The sequence below is a fragment of the Artibeus jamaicensis genome, unplaced genomic scaffold (assembly GCF_021234435.1).
Source record: "Artibeus jamaicensis isolate MK-2021 breed Jamaican fruit bat unplaced genomic scaffold, CSHL_Jam_final scaffold_847, whole genome shotgun sequence".
In the NCBI taxonomy this organism is placed as follows: Eukaryota; Metazoa; Chordata; class Mammalia; order Chiroptera; family Phyllostomidae; genus Artibeus; species Artibeus jamaicensis.
The window spans coordinates 22,206,283-22,229,612 of record NW_026522057.1 but is presented as its reverse complement, the minus strand read 5'-3'; the positions used below and the strand labels follow the sequence as shown (position 1 = coordinate 22,229,612).

Sequence of the window (23,330 nt, the reverse complement as noted above, 5' to 3'; positions counted from 1 at the left end):
AAGTTTATTCAGGACAAGCATGCTACAGAAAAAAGTATAGGTAGGCAAGTCCACAGAAAAAAGAGGAAGTTGGGTAGGGGTATATGGAAGGAAAGTCCTTGAAGGAAAGTGAAAGTTCTGGTTGGTGATGGGTTCTCATTGGATGAATTGCAAGGGTTCCCATTGGCTGGGCTTGCTGCTGGGCAAGGAGAAAACTCTTCCTTCTTCTGGGGTAGTAGAAACCCTTGCTGGAAACGCAAGGTAGTTTCTTCCTGTTGGGGTGCATAACTGAGATGGAATGGTAGTGCAGGAGAGCTTCTTCTTCTGGCCTCCTGAGTTCATTTTAAACGGGGTTTCTTTATTCAGTTTCCCATTTACATTACTAAATTTTGCTTCTTCGAATACAGCTCTTTGCTAAGAGTCACAGGAGCCTTGGGCATAGGGTAGGTTAGGATAAGGGGCTAGGAAGGGGCCTCCCACTGAGCACAGTGGATCACAGAAAGGATTTCTCTTGGAGGAGGCGCCTCAGTCGAGCCTTACAGAGTCAGAAGAAGGAGGTGGCAAAGGCTGGAAGAGAGAGTCTTTAGGATGAGCTGTGTTACAGCTTCGAATCTCAGCCAGCTGGGCCCGAGATGTAAGTGTGGAAGAGCTAGGGATGATCAGCAGCCAGACAACAGTGGAGTCTGTATTGACGGTTTCTCTGCAGCACGTGAGGCCTCCTGGGAGGGGGAAGTCCCCAGAAAACCCCGGTCCTCATCAAGGGGACTGGTGCGTCCGACGGACTTCGGAATGCCTTGAGCCACGGCTCCCAGCAGAGGACGCCCGGGGCGAGGAGGCGTGAAGGTCCGCGAGCCGCCGCTCTAGCCCGACCGGGGTCATAGAGTCGCGCCGCTTCCGCCCCCAGGCTGGGAAGGAGCCGGAAGTCTGGTGGGCTGCGGACATCGAGATGGAGGAGGGCGAGTACGAGTCGGTTCTCTGTGTCAAGCCGGAGGTGCACGTCTACCGCATCCCTCCAAGGGCTACCAACCGTGGCTACAGGTGACCGCCCGCCGCCTGGCCTGGCTAACCCCTACTTAACCCCTTCCCCGCTGCCTGACACGCCCACTCGGAGCAGAGGAGGGCCCCTGCCGGCTTAGAGACGAGGGGGCCGGTAATGCTGCGGCGTCTCCTAGCTTGTGGCCAGAGCAGGGAAGGGATTAGCTTTCGGCTGTCTCGGTGCGACGCACCAGGCTCCTAGTGGCGGGAAAGGGATTAAAGCCTGTTTAGCGCTTGGGGGCCCTTGTGGCTTCCAGGTAACCTAAAAGTAAGTGATGTCGGGAGTGGTGGAGTGGCAGACCATTTTCTTTCAAAGCCAACTGATAGCCTTCAAAAGATCCTTGAAAAACCTTCAGGGGAAGGGGGCCTCTAGTAGGCGGGAAATCCCAGAGGGGAAGGAAGGGAGTTCCAGCTGGGAGCTTTAGGCTGATGGCGGAAGCCCAGTGACCCCTCCCTGGCCAGCTCCCTTACTTGAAGTTCTTCTCTTATCACAGTTTACGGCAGTTGGGAGGAATCATCCGTACTTCTCTGCTGAAATGTCCCCGAAATGAATAAACAAACATATACTTGTAGAGCAGCATCTGGAAGGCAGCTGCCCCACGGGAGGGGAACGGGGTGGAGATGGGGGATTTGTACCATTTGTATTGTATGACTATGTGTATGTATTACCGATCAAAAGAAGATGAAAAATATTAAAAGAAAAAAAGTGATACCTGATACAGACAACCTGGCCTATGGCTATTTTGTGCCACTGATGGGCGAGCGAGATGTGACTCTTGAAGGCCCTGTTTGTTCAAGTTATTTGGAAATACAGAACCCAGATTTGGCCCCCACCACAGGAACGATGGAGTGTGGACATCTGACTTCTTGTTAATTTCCAATTGTGTATTAACATGGGCTCATAGCTGATTCTGTAGTGAACATATATTTTATTGAATACCTACTATTTCCATGACGTGACTTTAAAACAGTATGAAAGCATCAATAGTTAGTAGCAAAAACACATTTGCTTTCTATCATCAAACTGGAGATGTGCCACCGAACCAGGATGGTCCTCAACCCCCAACCCCTTCAGTGGAGTAGGTGTGGCCCCTCTTGGTGGCCCAGAAAGTGAGGATGTCAAGTGTCAGGGCTGGCTGGTTTGGCGTAGAGGAAACTGATGGCCCTTGCCCTTCACCTCGAGAGCTCTGCTTAGCCTGAGTCTAAGGCCTGGTGCTGTAGTAAGAGGAACTGAAACCGAGTCTGCTGACTTGTGAGTGGAGAGTCTGCATTTTTGTGGCCTTCCAGACAACCTGTGTTGACAGTTGTGTCCCTTGGAGTCCCAGCACATGCTGAGGGACTTCCCCGGAGAGCCTCATGGAAAGACCCAGGGCTCTTGCTGTGCGGGGATTTTACAGAGCTGCTTCTGAGCAGTAAACTGTGAACTTACCGCTCAGTAACAGCCCAAAGAGGCCATTGTGATAGGCCCCTGGTTTCCTGGTTTCCTTGCTGCCTGGGCTGCCTTTGAGAATGTGTTTCCTTCTTTCTTTTTTTTTTTTGGACTTTATTTATTTTTAGAGCGACGGGAAGGGAAGGAGAAAGAGAGGGAAAGACATATCAATGTGTGATTGCCTCTCATCCTACTGAGGACCTGGCCCTCAACCCAGGCATGTGCGCTAGACTGGGTATTGAACTGGCAACCCTTTGGTTTGTAGGCTGGCGCTCAATCCACTGAGCTGCGCCAGCCAGGGTATATTTCTTAAACACCCATTCATTTTCCCCTTGTTCTCCTTTTCTTTGCAAATGGTTGCTCCTCTCTCTACTTTCCCTCCAAGATGGTTTCTGATCCCCAGTGGTCACTCTGATCACTGCTGCCTAGTAATGTCTTAAACAAACAGGCCCCAGGAGCTACTCCCTCTACAGAAAGAAAACTGGAAGTCCTACTTCAGAGAAGGTCTCCATAATCTAAAACTGGGGTCAGCAAACTGCGCTCCACGGCTTTTTTGTGTGGCTCACGAGCTAAGAATGGTTTTTACAGTTTTCGATGGCATGGGGAATTTTTTTAAGAAGACTGTTTTGTGATGTAAAAGTTATCCACAAGTCAGATTTCAGCGTTTACAAAGGTTTTCAGAAACACAGCCATGCCCAGCCCATTCGGTCACAGTCCTTAAAGCACCAGTTTGCTTGTGAACTGTGAGTGACTAATCTCACTGTAACAGAGCACAGTGGGTAGTCGCGAGGGAGATTGTGTGGCACTTGGGGAAGGTTCGCCAGCCCCTGGTCTAGAGCAAGCAGCCTGTATGCCTTTCCCAGCCCCACCTCTAGCACTGGAGTACTTGGAGTTGGAGCCTCTCTCAGAGGCTCAATGGTGTTTGTCCCCTTAGGGCTGCAGAGTGGCAGCTGGACCAGCCATCATGGAGCGGCCGGCTGCGGATCACTGCGAAAGGGCAGGTGGCCTACATCAAACTGGAGGACAGGACCTCAGGTAAAGGCAGGGGATGCCTGCGCGGGGCTGGGGCGCTGTGCTGCCCACGGGGAAGGGAGAGGCAGCCCTGGCCTGGCCGGGTCACTCTGGGGTCATGGGCACCTGCCCTGGAAGTGGAAATCCCACATGTGTCTCTAAACCGCCTACATATGCCCGTCTTTAGTTGTGGGAACCACTATCCACAGGTATTAAAAGTGGTATTTCCTGCCAAGCACCTGTTCTTTTGGGGGGTCCTTAAGAAAATGTTGCTTATGGAGCCCAAGGAGAGGAGACCTGTAGGTGGGTCCCAAGTGGGGCAACCCGCCCTCCAGGGGGTTGCCTGGAGACAGGCTGGGGGGAGGTGCCCAGCCCTCTGGTTCTCAGGAATTCTGTTGATTGACTAAATGGTAACTCCCAGACCTACCCCGCCCCTTAACTGAAGGAGCCGAAACCGTTTCCTGAGCTCTTTCTGTGGTGAGAGGATGAGCCAGGCAGCATGGTGTTGGGGTAGCTGGTAGATGTCACTTTTGGGGACAGCTCTCTGGAAATCCTTTGCCACCAGTGCCTCTGGATGCCCTGTGGAGGGCAGCTCGGCCTGGAATGGCCTGGCCCCCAGAACGGGGACTCAGGCACAGTGCCCGCTCGGTCAGGCGCCTCGGCGTCGGCCGTCTGTTTTTCTAATATGTAGAAATTTTCCTTTGTGGGGTGGGCAGAGGTTCATAGGCAGATGAGTTCTCAGGACTGTGTTACTGTGTCTGCGCTGTGGGACCTTGGGTGAGTCACAGGACCTCTGGCGCCTTGGCCCCCTCTTTGTTGAAATGGGAATCACATGAGGTCCTACTTCGCCAGGTTGTTGGGAACGCATCCAGTTGTTTTGTGAACCTCGGGGTGACCTAAAGCGTCGATTTGCTCTGGAGCGTGGGGTTGGCAGGGTGGCGTTGTCTGCAGAGGAGTTAGAGGAGACAGCTGCTGTGCGCAGGCCAGGGAACTCTGGCTGTGAGATTGGCTGGGATGTCCCAGGTGGTGTCACAAGGGAGTGGCAACACTTGTTCTCTGGGGCCCTTGGGAACTGACTGTCAGGTGATCCCTAATGTAACAGCCACTGCTCAGGGCCGAGCCTCACCCAGGATACTCTCAGCTTGGGGTCATGCCCACTGGGTCATGTTGGACTCTCACTTTTCAGTCACTCCAGGCCAGAGATTCCCAGCCTCAGCACCATGACGTGGGTGAGTGTTGTAGGCTGTCAGGTCACATGTGAGATATTGAGCAACGTCCCTGGCTGCTGTGTGCTACATACTGGTGCTTCCCCCACCCCAAGTTGTGACACCAAAAACGCCTCCAGATATTGCCTGACGTCCCCTCGGGGGTTGCGAGGGGAGTACAGTCCTGGTAGAAGGCATCCAGGGCATCCCCAGATTCCAGTTAAGGGGGACAGAGAAGTTAACAAGAAGCTACAGGCTCTAGGCCCATGGATGTTGATGTAGCTCAGTTTTGATTGCAGTCACCTCAGAATCACAGGTCTCACGAGAAAATATTTGGTTAAATACTTAAAGCACCAGCAAAGATCATTGCGTGGGGAAAGGATGCCAGTCATGAATGTCCACAAAAGGCGTGAGCGCTGAACCCTGGAGAGTGGTTGTTAACGAGGGGCTGCACTTCACAAGGGCCCCCTTTTAAAACCATTCCTTCCTGCTCTGTCTCTGAAATTAAATCAGCCAGCTTCTGGTTCTTCTACTGGTGCAGAAACTTTCTCCCTCCTTTCCAACTGGTTCACCAGCTCTCCACATCCCTGCCTCAGGCACCAGGTCTTTTCTGAAGGTGTGATGTCCCTGGGCCAGGCCCACCTGTGGCAGAGCTCTCAGAGTGCAGGCGGGCCTTACAAGTGGGGCTGGTGGATGGAGTGAGTGGCCAGCGGCTTTGGCCCTTCATTCTCACGTGGGGATGGGGGCCCAGTGTTGTTACAGCTGTTGATTTTTTTAAAGATTTGATTTGATTTTTAGAGAGGGGGAAAGGAGGGCGAGAAACGTCAGTGTGTGAGAGATACGTGGATCCGTTGCCTCTCTCCTGCCCCAAACTGGGGACCTGGCCTCCACCCCAGGCATGTGCCCTGACCAGGAGTTGAATCAGCGGCCTTTCGCTTTGTGGGGCGACGCTCAACCTACTGAACCTCGCCGGTCAGGGCATAGCTTTTCATTTTAAGAGAAGCCAGAACTCATTATTTTATGTGTAGCTTGATTTTAAAGTGTTTGGCAGTTAAATGAAAGATAAAGCTAAGCCACCTCTGACCTAAACCTTTCGTTGGTTGTATTCCTCTGGTTTCCCTTCAGCCAGAATGGATTTAACTTGAACCCCAGAGGGAGGTCTGCCTGTGTGCCTCACGGGCAGCAGGCCCCGGTGGGATGATGGGAAGGTCAGGCTGGCGTGGGCGCGGGCTCACTCTGACTTGTGCTTTCAGGTGAGCTCTTCGCTCAGGCCCCGGTGGACCAGTTTCCTGGCTCGGCCGTGGAGAGCGTGACAGATTCCAGCAGGTACTTCGTTATCCGCATCGAAGACGGAAATGGTACGTGAGGGTCTTGGTGCTTGCTCCTTGTGAGGAGGCCTTTTCTGCCCCTGGAAGGTGGGACTGATCACTTGTTGTCTTCTAGGGCGACGGGCGTTTATTGGGATTGGCTTTGGGGACCGAGGGGATGCCTTTGACTTCAACGTTGCATTGCAGGACCATTTCAAGTGAGTAGAAGGCCTCCTCCCTTTACCCCGGACAGAACGATCTCCCGGGGTAGGGTGCCCAGGGGGTGGTGTGTGGTTTGTCTTCCAGCAGAGTCCTAGGAAAACTCACTTCTGTTTTGGGACAGGCCAGCTTCTCTGCATCCTGCCAGGCCTCATCTCTGCTTTGAAGTTACCTTCTTTTTCTAATGCCCACTGCTGCCACCCCAGTTAGCTGGCCCAGACTTTGAGGGTTCACAGTTCTTCCCTTTCCAGGCCCCTGAACAGCCAGAGTCCTTGACAGGCTCCTGTGCCTTTTCTAGGCCTATTCCTCTGGTATAAAAAGTGGTGCTTGGCTTCCCAGGCCACTGAACAGGTGCCCGGGTGGTCCTTTCCGAAGCTAAAAGGCAGGGCAAGAACAGCTGCTCCCCTGCCATCTGCAGGCCTCCACCTCTGACTTCCAACAAGTGGAGACGGTGTAGCTGCTCACACGGAGGCCTCTGGGTCTTCCCTGTGCTGGTGCCCCTGCCCCGGGTGGCTCCCAGATGGCTGTTTCGTGCAAGATGGGGGACCTTTGTGTTGCCCTCTTCTTCCTAGCATCTGTCTTATCTCACCTTCTACCTTAAGGACCGTGGGGTGGGAGGAGTCCTTATCTTAGTTCTTATGCCAAGTACTTGGGAGTAGAGGGCTGGGTTCTCAGATTTGCTTAAGACCAGCATTAGAACCCTGTACATGAGTGATCTCATTGAACTTTCATAACAGGCTTTAAGACACATAGACTGTCAACCATTTTGCTGATGCAGAAACTGACAGGTATGCAGCTGCTTAGGTGTCACAGGCAGGATTTGAATTCAGGCCTGACTCCAGGCCTGCGCTCCTCCGCCCCCTGCTGCAGTAAAGCGCCTCTTCTCAGACCGGCAGGAGGTAGTAATGGAGTGAGTGTGAATGCAGGGCGGCTGGGCTCTTCCTCAGCGTGTCTCCTTGTCCCCAGGTGGGTGAAACAGCAGTGTGAATTTGCAAAGCAAGCCCAGAACCCAGACCAAGGCCCCAAACTGGACCTAGGCTTCAAGGAGGGCCAGACCATCAAGCTCAACATTGCGGTGAGTCCACCCTCACTTGGCTGCGTTGGCCACGATCAGATGACACTTGCGGCCACCACGCTGGGCCCACCCAGTGCAGAGCCCCTGGCTCTTTCTCACAGCTCAGTTCCATTGGCTCAGCAGGTGTTTACTGGGCAGCTGCCTTGTTCCAGGTGCCATGGGGGGATGAACGAGAGGGCCCCGCTGTCCCCTCAGAGTTGAGCTGAGATGGGCAAGTCAAGATGTGATTACAACATGGCAGATCTGACCTAGGGATGGCCTCCACCATCTGTTCCTACAGGAAAGGCACATAACCCAGAGTTAGGGGAACCAAGGAAGACTTCCTGGAAGAAGCAACCTGTAAAGAAGGGAGGAAGGGTGAAAGGGTGGCTCGAGCAGAGGGAACGGCACGTGCATAGCCTCTGGGTTGAGAAGTAGCATCGGTCACCTGTTGCCAGAGCTGGCGATTTTGTCCTGGCTGTTACAGTGGGGGGTCAGTGTGCTCCTTCCGAGCTGTGTCTTTGTCCTTGCACCTTGAGTAAGGAAGCTTTTGGGGTGCTGTGGGCAGGAAGGCATCAAGATGGGCACAGGGAGACATGGGGCCTGCTGCTGGCGGTGGTGTCCTGGCTCCCTGCATCTGCTGTCCCCTTAGCTCCTGCTGAGAAGAGGAAGAGGTTGGAGTGGCTGGGTTGCCGTGACTTGGCCTTGAGCTACCGCAGGGGTGGTGTTGGAATGATTTGGGGGAGCCAAGGATCAAATGGATTTGATTTTGAAGAAACTTTGTAACCCTAAAATAATGCTCTTCCTCTTTACTTACTATCTCTTTCTCCTCTTTTCTGCTTTGTGCTAGTGATGATTTGGGACCTTGAAGTTGGCCAGCTGGCCCTTAAGAGAAAATGCAGGTCAAATCCAGTGGACTGGTTGGGATGTGATTCTTTCTCTTGCTGGGAGGAAACTAACATTTACTGAGCAGCTGTGTGTCAGGTAGTGTTTCCAGGCACTTTCTCGTATGAATTAAATATGCTCCCCTTTCACAGGTGAGGACATTGAGGCTCGGAGAGGTTGTGGGACTTGCCCAGGGTCCTAGAGCTAGAGACATCTGGCCCAGCGGGACTCATGCGGAGCTCTTTGAGGGCTTTGACCTAGGGCTGTGGTCTTAGTGTTCGATTGAGCCGAGTCTTTCCTTACGAGTAGGGCTGCAGGTGGTCTTCACCTTTGTGACGTGCTGGCTTCTGGCTCACGCTCCGTGCTCGGAGTTGTTGGTTTTTCTTAAATGTTTTATTAAAGTATGTTATACATACAGAAAAGCGCACAAATTGTGAATGCAGAACTTAATGAATTTAAAAAAAACGAACTCACCCACGCAGACCAGCCCCCAGATCAAGATGCAGACGTCAGCACCCTGGAAGCCCCTCTGCTGCCGCGGTCCAGTCGCTGCCGCCCCGAGTAATCGCTGTCCCGACTGTTCCCCTAGGTTTTGCTGTCCACTTTTGCTGATGGAGTCATCCGCTTTGTACCCCTTCGTGTACGGCTCCTTTCTGTCACTGACGTGGTGGTGGTGGTGAGCGCCTCCATCCACCCTGCTGCGTGTAGTGTGTTCATTCTCCTTGTGGGGACGTAGTCCATTGTGAGAGCGTGTCCAGCGATTAACACACTTCCCTGGTGGGGGACATTTGGGTGGTGTCCAATTTGGGGCTGTTGAAACAAGCCGTGTTGCTGAGCGTGAATCAGCAACACAAACTTGAAAGATATGTTCGAGCGCGTATCTTTGGGTGCATTTCTGTGGGGTCTGAATTGGGGAGGGGAATTGCAGGGTCATCAGTTCTTCAAAGGCGTTTACCCAGCCGACGCTCCACCAGCAGCGTATGAAGGTTCCCGTTGCCCCAGACCCTTGTCCACACTTGGTGTTCTGTGTTTTAACTCCTCTGGCGGATGCGGAACAGTGTGTAATAATAGGCTTGATTTGCATTGTCCTAATGATGAATAAATTCAGATGCTGGGTTTTAAATTACATGTGTTTGATAGCATTAGAATTATGAGCCATCGAATACCTCTTGCAACAATGAAAATACTGGACAGATCTTGACCGTCTGTTGGTTACATACACATTTGGAGCCTGGGGGTCACCTTGTGGGGCTTTCTGACGGTAGTGGGGCACCGGCAGGGCTGACTGGTGCACACTTCTCTCCTCTAGAACATGAAGAAGAAGGAAGGAGCAGCCGGGACTCCCCGAGCCCGGCCTGCCAGCACAGGAGGACTGAGCCTGCTTCCCCCTCCCCCAGGAGGGAAAACTTCCACCCTGATCCCTCCCCCTGCGGATCATTTGTCTGTAGGGGGCTCTCTTGTCCAGCCAGAAGTTGCTCCCGGGTCAGGTGAGTGCTTCTGTGTTTTAACTCCTCTGGCGGATGCGGAACAGTGTGTAATAATAGGCTTGATTTGCATTTGATAAATAATTTGCTGGTTGTTTTTTCTTTAGGTGGCTGTACTTGCTGCTGAGTGGGTTCCCTTCTCCTGGCAGCTGGGGCCTGTGGCTTTCCCTCCTTCCCTCATCGATCTGTCGTTTAGTGGCTGTATGTGGCCACCTGGAAGGTGAGCACCGGGGAGCTGACCCTGCCACACTGGATAAAGGGTTCCTCTGTTCCCCTGCAACCCACCACTGAGCCATTCAGGGTGTCTCTCCTCAGATGGGCAGGAACTTCAACTCCTTCCTTCCTGTGAAGTCATTCCATGGGTTCCTGGTTCTCAGAGGCTAGTCCATGGGCATTAAAAGAGCGGGTGATAGAGACAGTCTGTGCTCCTAGGGCACAACACATCCAGTAGGAGGGAGGGGGACTGGAGACAAGCCCAGAGACTGGAGACCAGACTCACTGCCAGCCATCACGACCAGGGGAGGCTTCACGAAAGAGGTGGCGTGGAGCGGGCCCTGAAGGAAGGAGAACACTCGGGATTCTGCGCAGAGGGGAGAGCTGCACAGGGCTCTGACTCCCACGCTCCTGCTGTGTTGAGGGAGATGGGCGAGGGTGGGAGCACCAGGGTGAGTGGTGAGAAAGAGCGTGGGAGTTCTGGTTTGGAGTGACTCCTTGGTCAGGCCATCAGGGCGCCGAGAGCTGAGAGGCAGCTCCCTCAGCAGGCGGTGTGGTGCTTGTTCCGGGATGTAAGGGGCGCCACCTAGAGACCCTGGAATTCCAGAAGTTGGGGCTGCGGGCTGGCCTCTGAAAGAGCCGGGGTGCCAGCCCCCTCCCTCAACCTCCCCACCCTGCCTTCCCCACCCAGCTTGATGCCCTGGCCCTTCCCAGGTGGGGCGATTGTATTTCTCTACACAGTGCTCACCAGCTTCTTGGGGATGAGATCCAGGCAGGCAGGAAGTCTGCTTTCTTTCCACTTAAGGCTCTTGGACATTGGCTTCCCTATCTGGAGGTGGGGAAGGGTAGCAGGCAGTGAGCTCCCCACCCCTGCCCCAGAAATTACTCTTTCAGCCTTGGTTCTCAGTGAGGTCTCAGGACTGCTTGCCTGGGCATTGCTTGGGGTGGGGGCAGGAATCTGTGTTGTCATTTGTTGGCTCACTAAGGTCTGAGCACTGCTGTCTTAGTCCTTCCCTCGTTGCTGGTGCATTTTTAACAAACAATACGAAGAACCTGCTGTGTGCCGGGTGGCATCATGGGCCCTGGGGATACTGCGTTCACGTTGTACGTTCATGTGAAAGGCAGGCAGGGGGCACGTCTGGCACTCAGTGGTGCTGGATAAATAAGAGCCGGGACTAGCTGACGTGTACTGAGCCTTACACAGGGGTGCGCAAAAGTAGGTTAATAGTAATGTTAAGTAATACAATGATTAGTAACTGATATATAAGAATAAACTCCAAAAATAGGTTTATGTTGTGAATATACAGCTCATTTATAATTATTAGTTATTGTGTTATTACTTATTATTAACCTACCTTTGTCCACCCCTGTACACGTTCTAAAACCAGGCTGGCTGAGCTCAAATCCTAGCTTACCCGTAGTGTGGCATTCAGAAAGCTGCCACTTCTCTGAGCCTCAGCTTTCTCATCTTCAGGATGGGGTGGCAGCGATACCTACGGTACAGGTCTCTTGTAGGGATCAGATGGTCCGTGGGGAGCCCTGTGAACATTGTTAGTGCCCACGTTTATTAGCTCTCATTTTACTAACATTGTCATCATTCTCATCATGCCGTGCTGGGCCTGTTAATCCTCAGACAGTCCTCTGAGGTCGTCACGGTTCTTGTCTCCATTTTAGACTCGAGGAAACTGAGGGCCGACTGGCCTGCGTGAAGCCACACGGCTGGGGCCGGCATGTCTACCCCAGGGACTGCGGCGACGCCCCACTGAGGGCAGACTCGAGCGCTGGGTGCCCTGTGGCACCACCGAAGGCCCGCGTTTCATCCGGCCTCCCAGCCCAGAGCGGATCAGAAGTAGCAAGTGGGTGGGAAGGCAGAGGGTGGCAGGCACAGGGGCAGTTGGGACTTCAGAAGGGACAGTTGGCAGCACTAGGGGAGGTGCCAGAAAAGCACAGAAATAGGCTCTGAGGCCCAGTCATGAGTTTCGTTGCCCAAAAGCAGGCCTTCACTCGAGTGTCTTTCTCAGCCGCCTGGAATTACTGAGACTGATTTCAGGGTCCCTGAGACAACGGGAAAGATCTCTGACTCCTGTCTTTTTCGCTTCTCTTCCTACCCACCGGACTCGGGGACATCCCTAGGAGGGACCACTGTGCCCTGGCCCCAGCCCAAGCCTGCCACTGCTGCCACGGCTGACATCTGGGGAGACTTCGCCAAGTCCACGGGGTGAGGAGGCTCACGTTCTCTGTGGTGGGACGTGGGCCAAGGCCGTCTCTGTGAAAACCTGGGGTCGCTCCGAACGCCTGCCTTCTGGTCTTCCGAGCAGCAGCTCCAATTTGGACCTTTCCAGGCCACCCAGAGGACAGGGCCCCCCCCGCACTCGCTTGGGTGGCACGTGTCTGTCCCTGAAGACTTTTTGTTGCTCTCCACCGCTAGGTAGCCTGGAGCCAGCTTGTGCAGCCCTTTCTGGTCTCTAAACCACTCACAAGTGCCTCTGCTTGTCCCCAGTATCTCCTCCCCTTTCCTGCCCCCACCCACCCCAGAACAAGGGGCTGATAGTCAGCCTGGGTTCTGACCTTGGCTCATCCTCTGGGACCTCTGAGGCCAGGTCTCTTGCCTTCTCTGACCCCACAAAATGCGCAGCCTGTCCCTGGTATTGGGGTGAAAAGATGCTAAAATCCTACTGCACCACCATTTGTGGGGACAGGCTGTGGGCCAGGAGTCGGCACACATTTTCTGTGAAGGACCAGAGAGCCAAGTAGCTTAGACTTCATAGGCCACGTGGCCTCTGTTCCTGCTACTCAGCTCTGCTCTTCTAGCTCAGGGGTAGCACAGACGATATGTAAGTGAATGGTCATGGCTGTGTGCCAGTAGGACTTTATTTGTAAAATAAAGGGGGTTAGATTTAATGCCTGTGCTATAGTTTGCTGACGTCTGCTCTAGAACACTCAGTAGCTGGCTTCTTGTAGTTCTTTCTGCCCAGACCAAATCCACCTTTTATGTGCTATGTAATTTTCAAAGCATCTAAACTCTGCCACCCCTCCCTGTCTTCCCTCTACAGGGTGACCCCCAGCCAGGCCCAGCCGGGCACAGGCTGGGTCCAGTTCTGACTGAGCCCAGCTGTTTGTGTTTTCATACAATTTGGGAAAGGAGCCGCCTCGTCGGGGCCAGAGGAAGGAGGGCAGAGCACTCCCCGACAGCCTCTCTCCTCTCCTCCTCGCTCGACTCTGCCGGAAGACCAGGAACATTGGGAAGTCCGTGGTCACCGTGTTGCACTGTTCCTGGGACTCAAGTGTGCAACCAGGACACAGGAGGAGAAACGCTCCAAGACCCTGTCCCTGCGTGTCCTCCTGACTCGAGAGAGACTCTGGGACTACTTCTCCGTCACAATGACCCTGAATAAACACAGGCCCCCAAAAGCAAAGAGGGGTTGAGTGTGCTGCCTGGCCTCTGATCACCCCTGCTCAGGGATGACAGGTGCCATGGGGTCGCCCTTCGGAGGGGAGCTCCCTGCACTCCAAGTGCCTGTAGCTGCTCATCTAGGCGCTTTCAGAGGAGGGCTTCCCTACTGGTCCCCAGCAGGCTTAGAGGCCGCGGCTTAGAGGGACAGTCCGAGTAAAGTTGGGAGTGTTAACCAGTTTTCTGAGATTCTTAATACTTGCTTTGCTAATGTGCTGATCTGTGCTAGCTTGTTACCTTTGCCAAAGGGACCCTTCCTGCCCTGGGCCCCAGTGGGGCCTCTGAAAACCTGTTTTTCTGTCGGCTGCAGGCGCCACCCTGGGCTCTGGGAAGCAGTGTTCACCTCGGCCACTTGGCCAGGTTCCCGCGTCTTCAGGCCAGGCAGGCAGTGCAGGGCCCAGACAGGTGCAGGAAGCCAGGAGGGACGGCCTGGGGGCAGGGAAGCGGAAGCCATTCTTTGGAGGTGGGGACCCACTGGCAGCCTTGGGGAGTGGGGTGTTCTTGGTGGGTGTGAAGTGCCTTCTTTGCAGACAGTGCTCTCTCCTCCAGGGACTGACGGGAGAGCTCCGACTGAGCTCTTGGGGGTGCCTGTGTTGCTGGTTTATAAGAAAGTATTCTATCTGAGCACGCCTCTAAACTTGCTTTTATCCGTTTTACCTCTCAAAGATTTCTGAAGGGTCAATATGATGAACTGACAAAAGTATTTGCCTTTTTTGTGGGACCAGATTTCTAAGATAAAAAAATAAATATTTTTGCTTCTGTCAGTGCATGTCAAAGACAAACATGTTTCTGGTGGCTCGGCCCCAAACCTTCCAGGGTGCCACGGCTCACCCGCCTCTCACCATGGGTCACGCACACTGAGTCTGGGCCAGGGTGTGAGATTGCCACCGTGAGAGAATTTGGCCCTGTTCCCCTAAGACAGCGGGTTACTTCTATGCATTTAGAAGAGTAGTCTTCTCGCCATTCTGGGACATTCTTGTCGCCAGCTTCCCACCAAGCCTCACTGTGGGAGCATCTCCCTAATACCGAGGGCCTATGGGCCCACAGAGGCCAAAAATAAAAAGGGTGGCGCACTTCTGCCCGAGTGCTCGAGCACCAGTCAGAACAAGTAGTTTTATATCTTTGATACGGAAATAGCACTCAGTACAGGGAGGGCAAAGGAAAAAACTGGGGATCCTTATGTCCATTGGATGAGGATTAAGGAAGTTGCACCAGAGGATTCTTAGGAAGAGAAAGCTTTTTTGTCTGTTTTCCATTACTTCCCGTCTTTCTAAGTGCTTGGAGGCTGAGAATGAGGAAGCTGGGACTTGGAGGAACTTACTCGAAGCGCACGCCATTGAAAGTAAGCATCTGGGTTCTGGAGACAGGGCTGGGCTTGGGGTCCAGGCCGCCTCCTGGTGAGATGTGTGACCAGAGTCCTTTCTTAACCCAGGTGGCACTCAAATGAGGTATGTAAAGTGTGGCGGGTGCCCATCCTATAGTTGGACCTTAATCGCCTTTATCTAGAATCAGGTAACATGTCCAATACTGCTGCTCATGATGGTGATTATGAGGCAGCTGAGAAGAAACAGTTACCAAGAATCAACCCTGAAAAGTACCTTGGGGCTCTCCATCACCCACTGACTCCCAAGTGAAAAACCTGCTACAGGACCAGGATCCCCAGGAAGCACCCCTCCACACCAAACCCAGCATCTCTGTAATGATACCTCTGACGGCCTGTGACTGCTAACCAGTAGAATAAGGCAAGGACGACGTGATACTGTTTCCATGATGACATTCCAAGAGTTTGCAATGACTGTCTTGCTGTGTCTAAAGAAGCAAGCTGGCACATGCTGGCGAGCTGCCCTAGCTGGAGGGTCAGGGTGACAAGAGCAGGCCGACAGCCAGGCAGAAGTCAGAGTGCCTGGTCCAGCAGTCGGCAAGGAACTGAGTGCTGCCAAAGCCACGGGAGCTTAAAACGGACCTGGCCCCAATTGGTCGTCAGATGAGCCGCAGCCCTGGCCAACACCCGCACTGGAGCTGTGCGGTGGACCCAGCTCAGCTGTGCCCAGCATCCTGAGCCGCAGAAACGCAGTAAATGAGCTACTGAGTTGGTGGGAATGCCGTTCAGCAGTAGATAACTGATACGAGAAGTGAGCGAAGGGTGTTTGGGGTGGAAGTCGGTGTGAGAACGGAATCGGATGTACGGCCTTGGGAGCTTGTGTAACCCGCTCATTTGGGCCTGCCTTTTCCCTTATGTTGATAGTACCTGTTGTTTAGGCCCGTTCTGTGCACTCCACCTAAAACTCATTTTATCATCCTGACAGCCCTGTGAGGTAGGTGCTCATCCTAGTCTCACAAAGGGATGGGATGGAGGGACAGTGAGATTATGTAATTTGCCCAAAGTCCCACAGTTGCTAAGTGGCACAGGTGGGGCTGGAACCCTGGCAGTCTGGCTGCAGCTCCCATCCTGCTAATCAGGTTGGTCTGCTTGAGGGACACTGGCAGCAGGGGACCTGCTTAATATGTGGGAGTTCCCATTCCCACCACGTGCATTAAGAAAGCCGTATGCGGCTCGTATTGAATGACAGGCCAAGGGAAGGGCTTTATTCCTTAGGTGATTGGAGGCCACTGAAGTGATTGTGGGCACACAGTAGGTGTTCAGGAGCTGTTGACAGAGCAGGAAATGAAGATACAGTGCTTTGTGGACAGACCCATTTTTCCTCACGCAACTTGAATGCGGACACATACTTTGATTTCTTCCTCACTACCAATGTGATGTGGATATGAAAACAAAGCAGGAAGAATTTTTTAACAGTCGTGTGATATCGCCATAGCAAAAGATTGGCAATGGGCTGTATGTCTATCACCATGTAACAGTCACCCCAAAACACGGGAGCTTAAAACAACACACTCGTCTCACGGTTCCCCCAGGTCCGGAGCCCAGGGGCAGCTCAGCAGCTGCTCCGTCTCCTCAGGTGGCACAGGCTGCAGCCCAGCTGTCAGCTGAGGCTGCAGTGTCATCTTAAGGCTCAACAGGGGAGGATCCCCTTCTGAGCTCACTGAGGATTCTGTGTTCCTTGTTGGCTTTTGGACAGAGGTCACTCATTTTCTTGCCACGTGGCCTCTCCATAGTTCACAACTGGGCACTTAGCCTCCTCAAAGTGAGCAAGCATCCCTGGCTGGTGGCTCAGTGGATTGGGCGCTGGCCTGCAAACCCAAAGGTTGCCGATCCGATGCCCAGTCAGGGCACACCTGGGTTGTGGGCCGGGTCCCCAGTTGGGGGTGTGTGAGAGGCAACTGATCAAATCTCTTGCGCATTGGTGGTTCTCTCTCTTAAAATAAATACATAAAATCGGGGGGGGGGGAAGTGAGCAAGCAAGAATGCCTGCAAGACAGCAAATGGCAGTCACCTCGGCTGGATTCTACTGGGCAGAAGAAGCGTCGGGCCCCTCCCTGCACATGCTTGGAGGGGAGGGCGTTACACAAGGGTGCGAATACCAGGAGGCAGGACCCTCCAGGGCCGTTTTAGAAGTCCACTTTCGTATTAGTTTCCTGGGGCTGACATAACAAATGACCACAAACTGGGCAACTACAGAAATTCATTCTCTCTCCCAGCTCTGGAGGCTGGAAGTCTGTTACCAAGACGTCAGCAGGGCTGTGCTCCTTCCAGAGGTTCTTCGAGCTTCTGGTGGCCCCGAGCATTCCTTGATTTACAGAGCATGGTGCCAGTCTGCCTCGGTCTTCACGTGGCCTTCTCTGTGTCTCGGTGTGCGTCCTCTCCTCTTCCCGTAAGGACACCCTGGATTGGATTTGGGGCCCGCCCCTGAATTCAGGTGGAACCTAAATCTGTAATCACATCGGCAAAGGCCCTGTTTCCAAATGAGGTCACATCCCCCGGTACTGGGGGCTAGCACTTGAGCATACCTTTTGGGGGGACACAATAGGACCCACCACCATCTGCCCACTACAGTGTCCATTGGTAAGGGATGAGTTATATAAACTTAGGTATATCCGTACAGTGGAATACTAGGTCCCTGGGGGAAAGCAAAGAATGAAAAAACCTTTATATGTAGATAAGGAATGGTTGCTAAGCTACATACGGACTGGCATATGTGTACGTAGACTATGCTCTCTTGCATTAAAACAATGTGAAGGGAAAATGCATACTTCGTGCGCATAAAGTATCTCTGGGTGATTAGGGGACAGGGATGGGAGACATACTTCTGACTTTCTATATTATTTGAATTTGAATCATGTAAAAAACTGACACCCAACAACATAGAGCATGGCTAAAATGTCAGTGTCTTTTTCCTATTATATCCGTAAACGAGAAATAGATATTTCACTTTTCTTTGACAAATGGGAGCTTGTTCTGGCCTACTGTTCTGAAACCCTTCCCTTAATATCTTGTGACCATTTCTCCAGTCCCTGAATGTTCTTTTGTAATATTTGGGATGACTTCATAGTATTCCATTAAGTGAACGACTTATGACTTATATGTGAAAGTCCCCTGCTGCTGGACATTTCAGTTTTTCTCATTTTTTGCTGCTAAAGCCAGGCATTATATTGCCCTCACTGGTTTGGCTCCGTTGGTTGAGTGTTGTCCCACAAAGCAAAAGGCCACCGGTTCGATTCCTGGTTGGGGTTCATGACTGGATTGCGGGTTCAGTCGCCAGATGGGGCATGTACAAGAGGCAAATAATCAATGTTTCTCATGTCAAGACTTCTTTCTTTCTCCCTTCCCCTCTCTCTAAAAATAAAAAATTTTTAAATGCTTAAAAAAAATAAAGTCAGGCATTAGAGAAAGGCTTTGCGAGTTAGCTTTAAGATATCCATCAAATTCAGTGAATCAGAACACCCAAACTCTGAGTCTCTCAGTTAATGTGGTTTTGCTGATGATGGGCAGAGTCCAACCCAGCACAGCGCCCGGATTAGGCAGGCACTTGGCCCTGGCGACCAGGGGCAGGTAACTCTGTCACTTGTTTCCCAGTTACCTGAGTTGCAGACTTAGAACCCTCTGCAGTGAGCAGGTGAGCACCCAGCACCATTTCCTTCCGATGGCTGGTCCTGGGCTTGCCGGACGTGCACCACCTGGTTATGGGGCCAGCAATGGGTGGGCAGCAGCCCTGGGGATTCAAATGACCACAGGGCAGGCTGAGTTTAGCCACTGAGTCAGCACAGCAGGGGACCCAACCCTGTCACAGAGAAAGGAGCCAGAGGCCTCCTAAGGAGGCTGGTGAAAGTATCTGCCTCCCTGCAGGAGGCTCCTTGGGCTCCGTAGGTAAGAGTGTTATGGAGAGAGGAGCTGTGCCTACCGCCCTCCCAAAATCTCAAGTGACGCTGCATTGTGTATAGGAAAGAACATGGCTAAGAAGCCACTGAACCGCTTGCTGTTGTCCTTGGGCATGTGACTTTATCTCTCTGAGTCTCAATCTCCTCACCTGTAAAATGGAAATAATCCTAGAACCTGCTTTGCAGCCTAGGTCCTGCTTTGCAGAAGTGTTCAGAGGGACTGAGGACAGAACGAGAAAACATAAGAGGAAGCAGCCGGCACAGTGTGGTACGCAGCCAGTACAGGCTGCCTGTGAGGTGCAGGGTCTGTCCACCAAAGGGGACCTGATGTGGGGCTGGGGGTGGCCTGGGTAGGCCCAGGCACAGAGCGTGTCTCTTGGAGGGACGGGCAAGGATGGGTTCTTGGTGCCATGAGGAACACTCTGGAATGAAGACTACAGGGACAGGCAGGATCCAAAGTGGATTGGTGAGGTCATGAGCCCATCAGGGCCTGGGTTGGGACCCAGACAGGGTGACATAGACCTGGGCCATGCTGAGGCACCTGGGGGCCAATGGGGTTCACTGGGGATGTCAGTCAGCCCTCCCTAGGCTGGGCCAGGGAAGCCTCAGGGAAACCGCGCCCTTCTCCTCCTAACCTTGTACCTCTCTGTACCCCAAGTCCCAGGGATTGACCCAATTTATCTTGACAAATAGCTCTCAGCCCTGGCCCAGGCCACAGCCTTGCCTGCGCCGTCTCCAGGTCCCAGAGCCCAAAGGGCACCGCAGTCCCTAGTGTGGCTTCTCAGAGGTGAAAAGCAGGCTCCTTCCCCTCCCACCATGGGGAGGCAGGACCATCAGCCACAGGCCTGCTGCTGTGCTTTCTGGGTATTTATTGTTTTTCAACTACAAAATCGTAAGATTCAACATGTTTTTTCAAAGCACACCCCTCCCTCAACCCCAGATTCAGACCAGCCTATCCCTTTGAAGCGGAAGGTTTGCTTCAATGCCTTCAAGAACAGAGGGAGGCAGGTGCTAACTAATTGTTACAATAGAAACGACATCACTGTTTAGTCTCCGTGGCACGGTTTCGTCTTTGGTTTTTATCCCATCCCAGCTGGGGGAGGCGCCTGAGCTCGTGAGGAGGAATGGGCAGCCGACGAGGTTCCGCCATTTTGCAGATAAACTGAGGCCAGAGGACCTCATGCAAGGTTGTTGGACAATCGGGAAAACAAAGACATTCTCCCTACAGTTCAAGTCTTTGAAGCCTCAGTATTGCTTCACTGGGCTCCGAGGGGGCGGGCGGGAATGCTCCCTCCTGCTGGTTGGGTGATGGGTTGAGGCCAAAGTTTAGGAATGTAAGGTCTTTAAGGCCAGGAAGCCTGAGCCAAGTCCGTAGAGGGACTAAGCAGCTGGCTCTGGGTTCGGATTCTGCTTTGCCACCTTGCAGGTGCCAGACCTTGCACAACTCGCTTTATCTTCAATTTTCCGTTTATGCAAAAGAAGCTAATAAACCTTGCTTGCTGGGTTGTCCCAAGCAGTAAAAGCGACTGATGAAGAGCCCTCAACCCGTGCCTGTTGGAGATAAGCGCTGTGTACAGACTGGAGCTGCAAGCTTATTGCGCCCCGCCGCGGCCCCAGGGCGCGCCCTCTGTCGAGGCAGGGGGGGAGGCGGGTGGCGGGGGGAGGCGGGCGGGTCCGGAGCGGGCTCCGCCCCTTGGCCCGGCTCGGCCGGACCCGCTCAGCCTCCGCGGCGGAGGCCGCGAAGCGCGAAGGTAGGAGGCCGCCGTGCGCGCTCCCGCGGCCCTGAGTCTCGGGCATGAAGGGTGTGCTCCGACCGGAGGAGGCGGCTGGGCGCGCGGGCGGGCTGAGGTTGCGGCGCGCCCAGGGCGGGAAGGCGAGCGCGCTCAGTGGCGGGCTCGAGCCGCGTCCCGGTGACTGGGGGCGCTCGGGGCGCACTCGTTGCACCCCCGCCTCTGCCGGGCCTGGCTGTTGGAGCGCGCGCCCACGGGCTCTGCGGACATCCGCCGCGTCCAGTTCCAGTCCTGCCCGGGGCTCGCGGGCCGGGGTGGGCGGGAAGAGGCGGGGGCCTGCTCGGTCCCAGCGGCCTGCAAGCGCCCGACGAGCGCACCTCCGTTTAGGGGTTCTCCTTGCTCTACGAGGCTGAGCCGCTTGCGGTAGGAGGTCCTTCCCAGCTCTCACCACAAACAGCAGATCCCTTACCGCGGCTCCCTGTGGGTCGGCACCGCGTGGGATGTCGTTTCACCTTCAGTGCAACCCTAGGAATCGAAAGCAGCTCCAGTTTAGGGATGAGGAACCCAGAGCGGTCAATTGAGTTGCCTAAAACGGCACAGCCTGTGCAGGGATTGGGCTCTCCACTCCTTGGGTTTCTCAAAACGGGGCGGAGGCCCCCATGCCAACCTCTGTGGTTGACATCTTGCACGGGGTCCCCTTGGATTTTTACGTAAACTCAAGTGGCTAGTGCTCTGGGCCGATTTCTGACACTGCACGGTGGCCAGTCTCCCCAGCTCCCTCTGAAGCCAGGGTACCTTATGTTGGTTTTCATCTGAGATTTCCTTAGCCGAACTTACAGCAGTTGCTTAATAAATAAACTGGGAGCAGACCAGAGGTTAAGGGTGGACTGGGCTCTTCAGTCAGGAAAAGACCTTAGGAGTCAGAATCGCTGGATCTTGAGGGTTTTTCTGACTGGCTCCTCTCCAGTCTTCCTCTCAAGCCCTGGGAATGGGCGCCCCTCCCGGAGACTAGGCACCCCTCCCATCAGGAGTCCCCTGAACTCCTAGGATGCAGCAGGTGCTGGGTGTGTGTTCACTGGGAGTCCTTTCCAGACCCCAAGCTGTGGGCATCACACGTGGCCAGTGCGATTCTGTCAAATCCAGGGCGATGGTTTCTTTTTCTTTTTTCCATTTAGTTTCCTGTATTATTATTTGTCTCTCAGCATTCATTCACTCGCTCAGCCCCTGTTCCTGGAGCTCTGGCCTTAGGCACTGCGGAAACTGCAGTGAACAGGGCCAACTTGGTCCCTGCCCCTGGAGGGGACAGACAGAACACGTGTTGGCACAGACAGCGAGTGACCACTGTCAGGAACCACTCTAGCCAGGAGGTCAGGGTTTGCCCTGTCAGAGGTGACATTTGTGAGCCAAGATCTGGTTGACAAGCAGGAGTCAGCCATGGAAGGAAGGGGGAAGAGCATTCCGGCAGCGACAATGGCAGGTGCAAAGGCCCCTGAGGTGGGAGCCTGTCTGGTGTGTTGGAGAATCCAGACGCTGGCAGGGCTGAGGTGGGGGAGAGGGAAGGAGGTGGTGTAGGAGAGGTGGGCCCAGACCAGATCGGGCAGGCCCTCTTCTTTGCTGTGGCAGGACCTTGAATTTTATTTTGAGTGTGATGGAAAGGGGTGGATATTGAACAGAAGAGGGACATGATCTCGACTGTGTGACACTAGACAGGGGTAAGGGCACAAGAGGACAAGCAGGGTGACCTGTGAGGAGCTGTCTCAGCAGTCCAAGCAAGAGATGGCAGTGGCTTATATAACACACCAGGGTGATGCATGGCCCGCAGTGAGCATTACGCATGGTAGCCATCGCCGTTTCTGTTTGCCACTTTGGAACCAGGCGTACCGGGGTCTCACCTGCGGCTTCCACCCTTCGTGGATGATAACTTTGAGCAAATTATTTAGCTTCACTGAGCCTTGGTGTTGTCATCTGTGAAGTGGGTAGAACAGTACCGCCTCACAGGGCTGCCAGGAAGGTTAAAACAGATAAGGTACAGAGGCAAAGTGTTGGACACAGGGCCTGGCTCGTGGTTGGTTCAGTATTTTTGTTAGAGTTTCTAGGCAGCAACTGGAGAATGAAGAAGGGATAGGTGGGCAAGAGCAGCTGGCATGTTTGGAACTCAGAGCAATCTTTGAGGAACTTTCTGGCTAGCTCTTGCCTCTCGATCTGCAGACAATGGCTGAGGGTCCCCTGTGTGCCAGGCGCAAGGCTCTAGACGGGGCACTGGGAAGACAATAATACTAGTGATAGGAATGATGACACGAAGCGCAGCCAGCACTTACCCATGTTTCAGTGGTGTGTAGTGTGATTAAGATAACACGAACTGCCCTGGCTGGTGTAGCTCAGTGGATTGAGCTCGGGCTTGGGAACCAAAGGGTCGAGGTTGGATTCCCAGTCAGGGCACATACCTGGGTTGCAAGCCAGTTCCCAGCTGGGCACGCATGAGAGGCAACCACATATTGGTATTTCTCTCCCTCTCTCCTTCCCTTCCTCTCTAAAGATAAATAAATAAAATCTTAAAAAAAAAAAGATAACACGAGCTGACAGTGAAACCCAGAACTTCAGAGGCTCAATGCAACAGAAGTGTATTTCTTGTTCATGAACAGCGCTGTTGGGTGTTTGGCAGCTGGCTTTCTACATGGTGACCCAGACCCCTTCTGGCTTGTGGCTCTGACCCCGGGACCTCAGCATCATCTCCTTCTGGCTGCTAGGCAGGCAAGGAGATCATTCCTCATGGGAGGTTTTTATGGGTTGAGTCTGAAGCAGCACGCATGCTTTCTGTCCTAATTATACTGGCCAGAGCTTGATCACATGGCCATGTCGGGCTGCAAGGGAGTCTGGGAAATGGCTTCTAACCCTAACCCCTAACCCTTAAAAAATTGAAAATATGTTTTGATGAAGACAAAGCATCTTCTGCCTCACTGTATTGAGACACCTGTATCGAGACACCCAGTTAAGCATGGACCATCGTATTTAATCCTCACGATAGAAGCAGTCCCTGTGTTATCCCATTTTACA

General features: G+C 53.5%; 1 protein-coding gene across 1 annotated transcript; it reads left to right on the top strand.

The window, feature by feature from the left end:
• The first annotated feature begins 879 nt into the window (after nt 1–879).
• Nucleotides 880–14,036, top strand: NECAP2 (NECAP endocytosis associated 2). Its single transcript, XM_037146078.2, has 8 exons — nt 880–1,017; nt 3,378–3,478; nt 5,913–6,017; nt 6,103–6,184; nt 7,152–7,260; nt 9,434–9,611; nt 11,955–12,039; nt 12,875–14,036. Exons 1-8 carry the CDS (start codon nt 926–928, stop codon nt 12,921–12,923), a joined length of 801 nt encoding a protein of 266 aa, XP_037001973.2. The 5' UTR covers nt 880–925; the 3' UTR covers nt 12,924–14,036.
• The last annotated feature ends 9,294 nt before the right edge of the window (nt 14,037–23,330 follow it).

Coding starts and splice junctions, on each gene's coding strand:
- NECAP2 (XM_037146078.2), top strand. CDS start 926: ATGGAGGAGGGCGAGTACGAGTCGGTTCTCTGTGTCAAGCCGGAGGTG. Junction 1,018..3,377: donor GCTACCAACCGTGGCTACAG/GTGACCGCCCGC, acceptor TTGTCCCCTTAG/GGCTGCAGAGTGGCAGCTGG. Junction 12,040..12,874: donor GACTTCGCCAAGTCCACGGG/GTGAGGAGGCTC, acceptor TTCCCTCTACAG/GGTGACCCCCAGCCAGGCCC.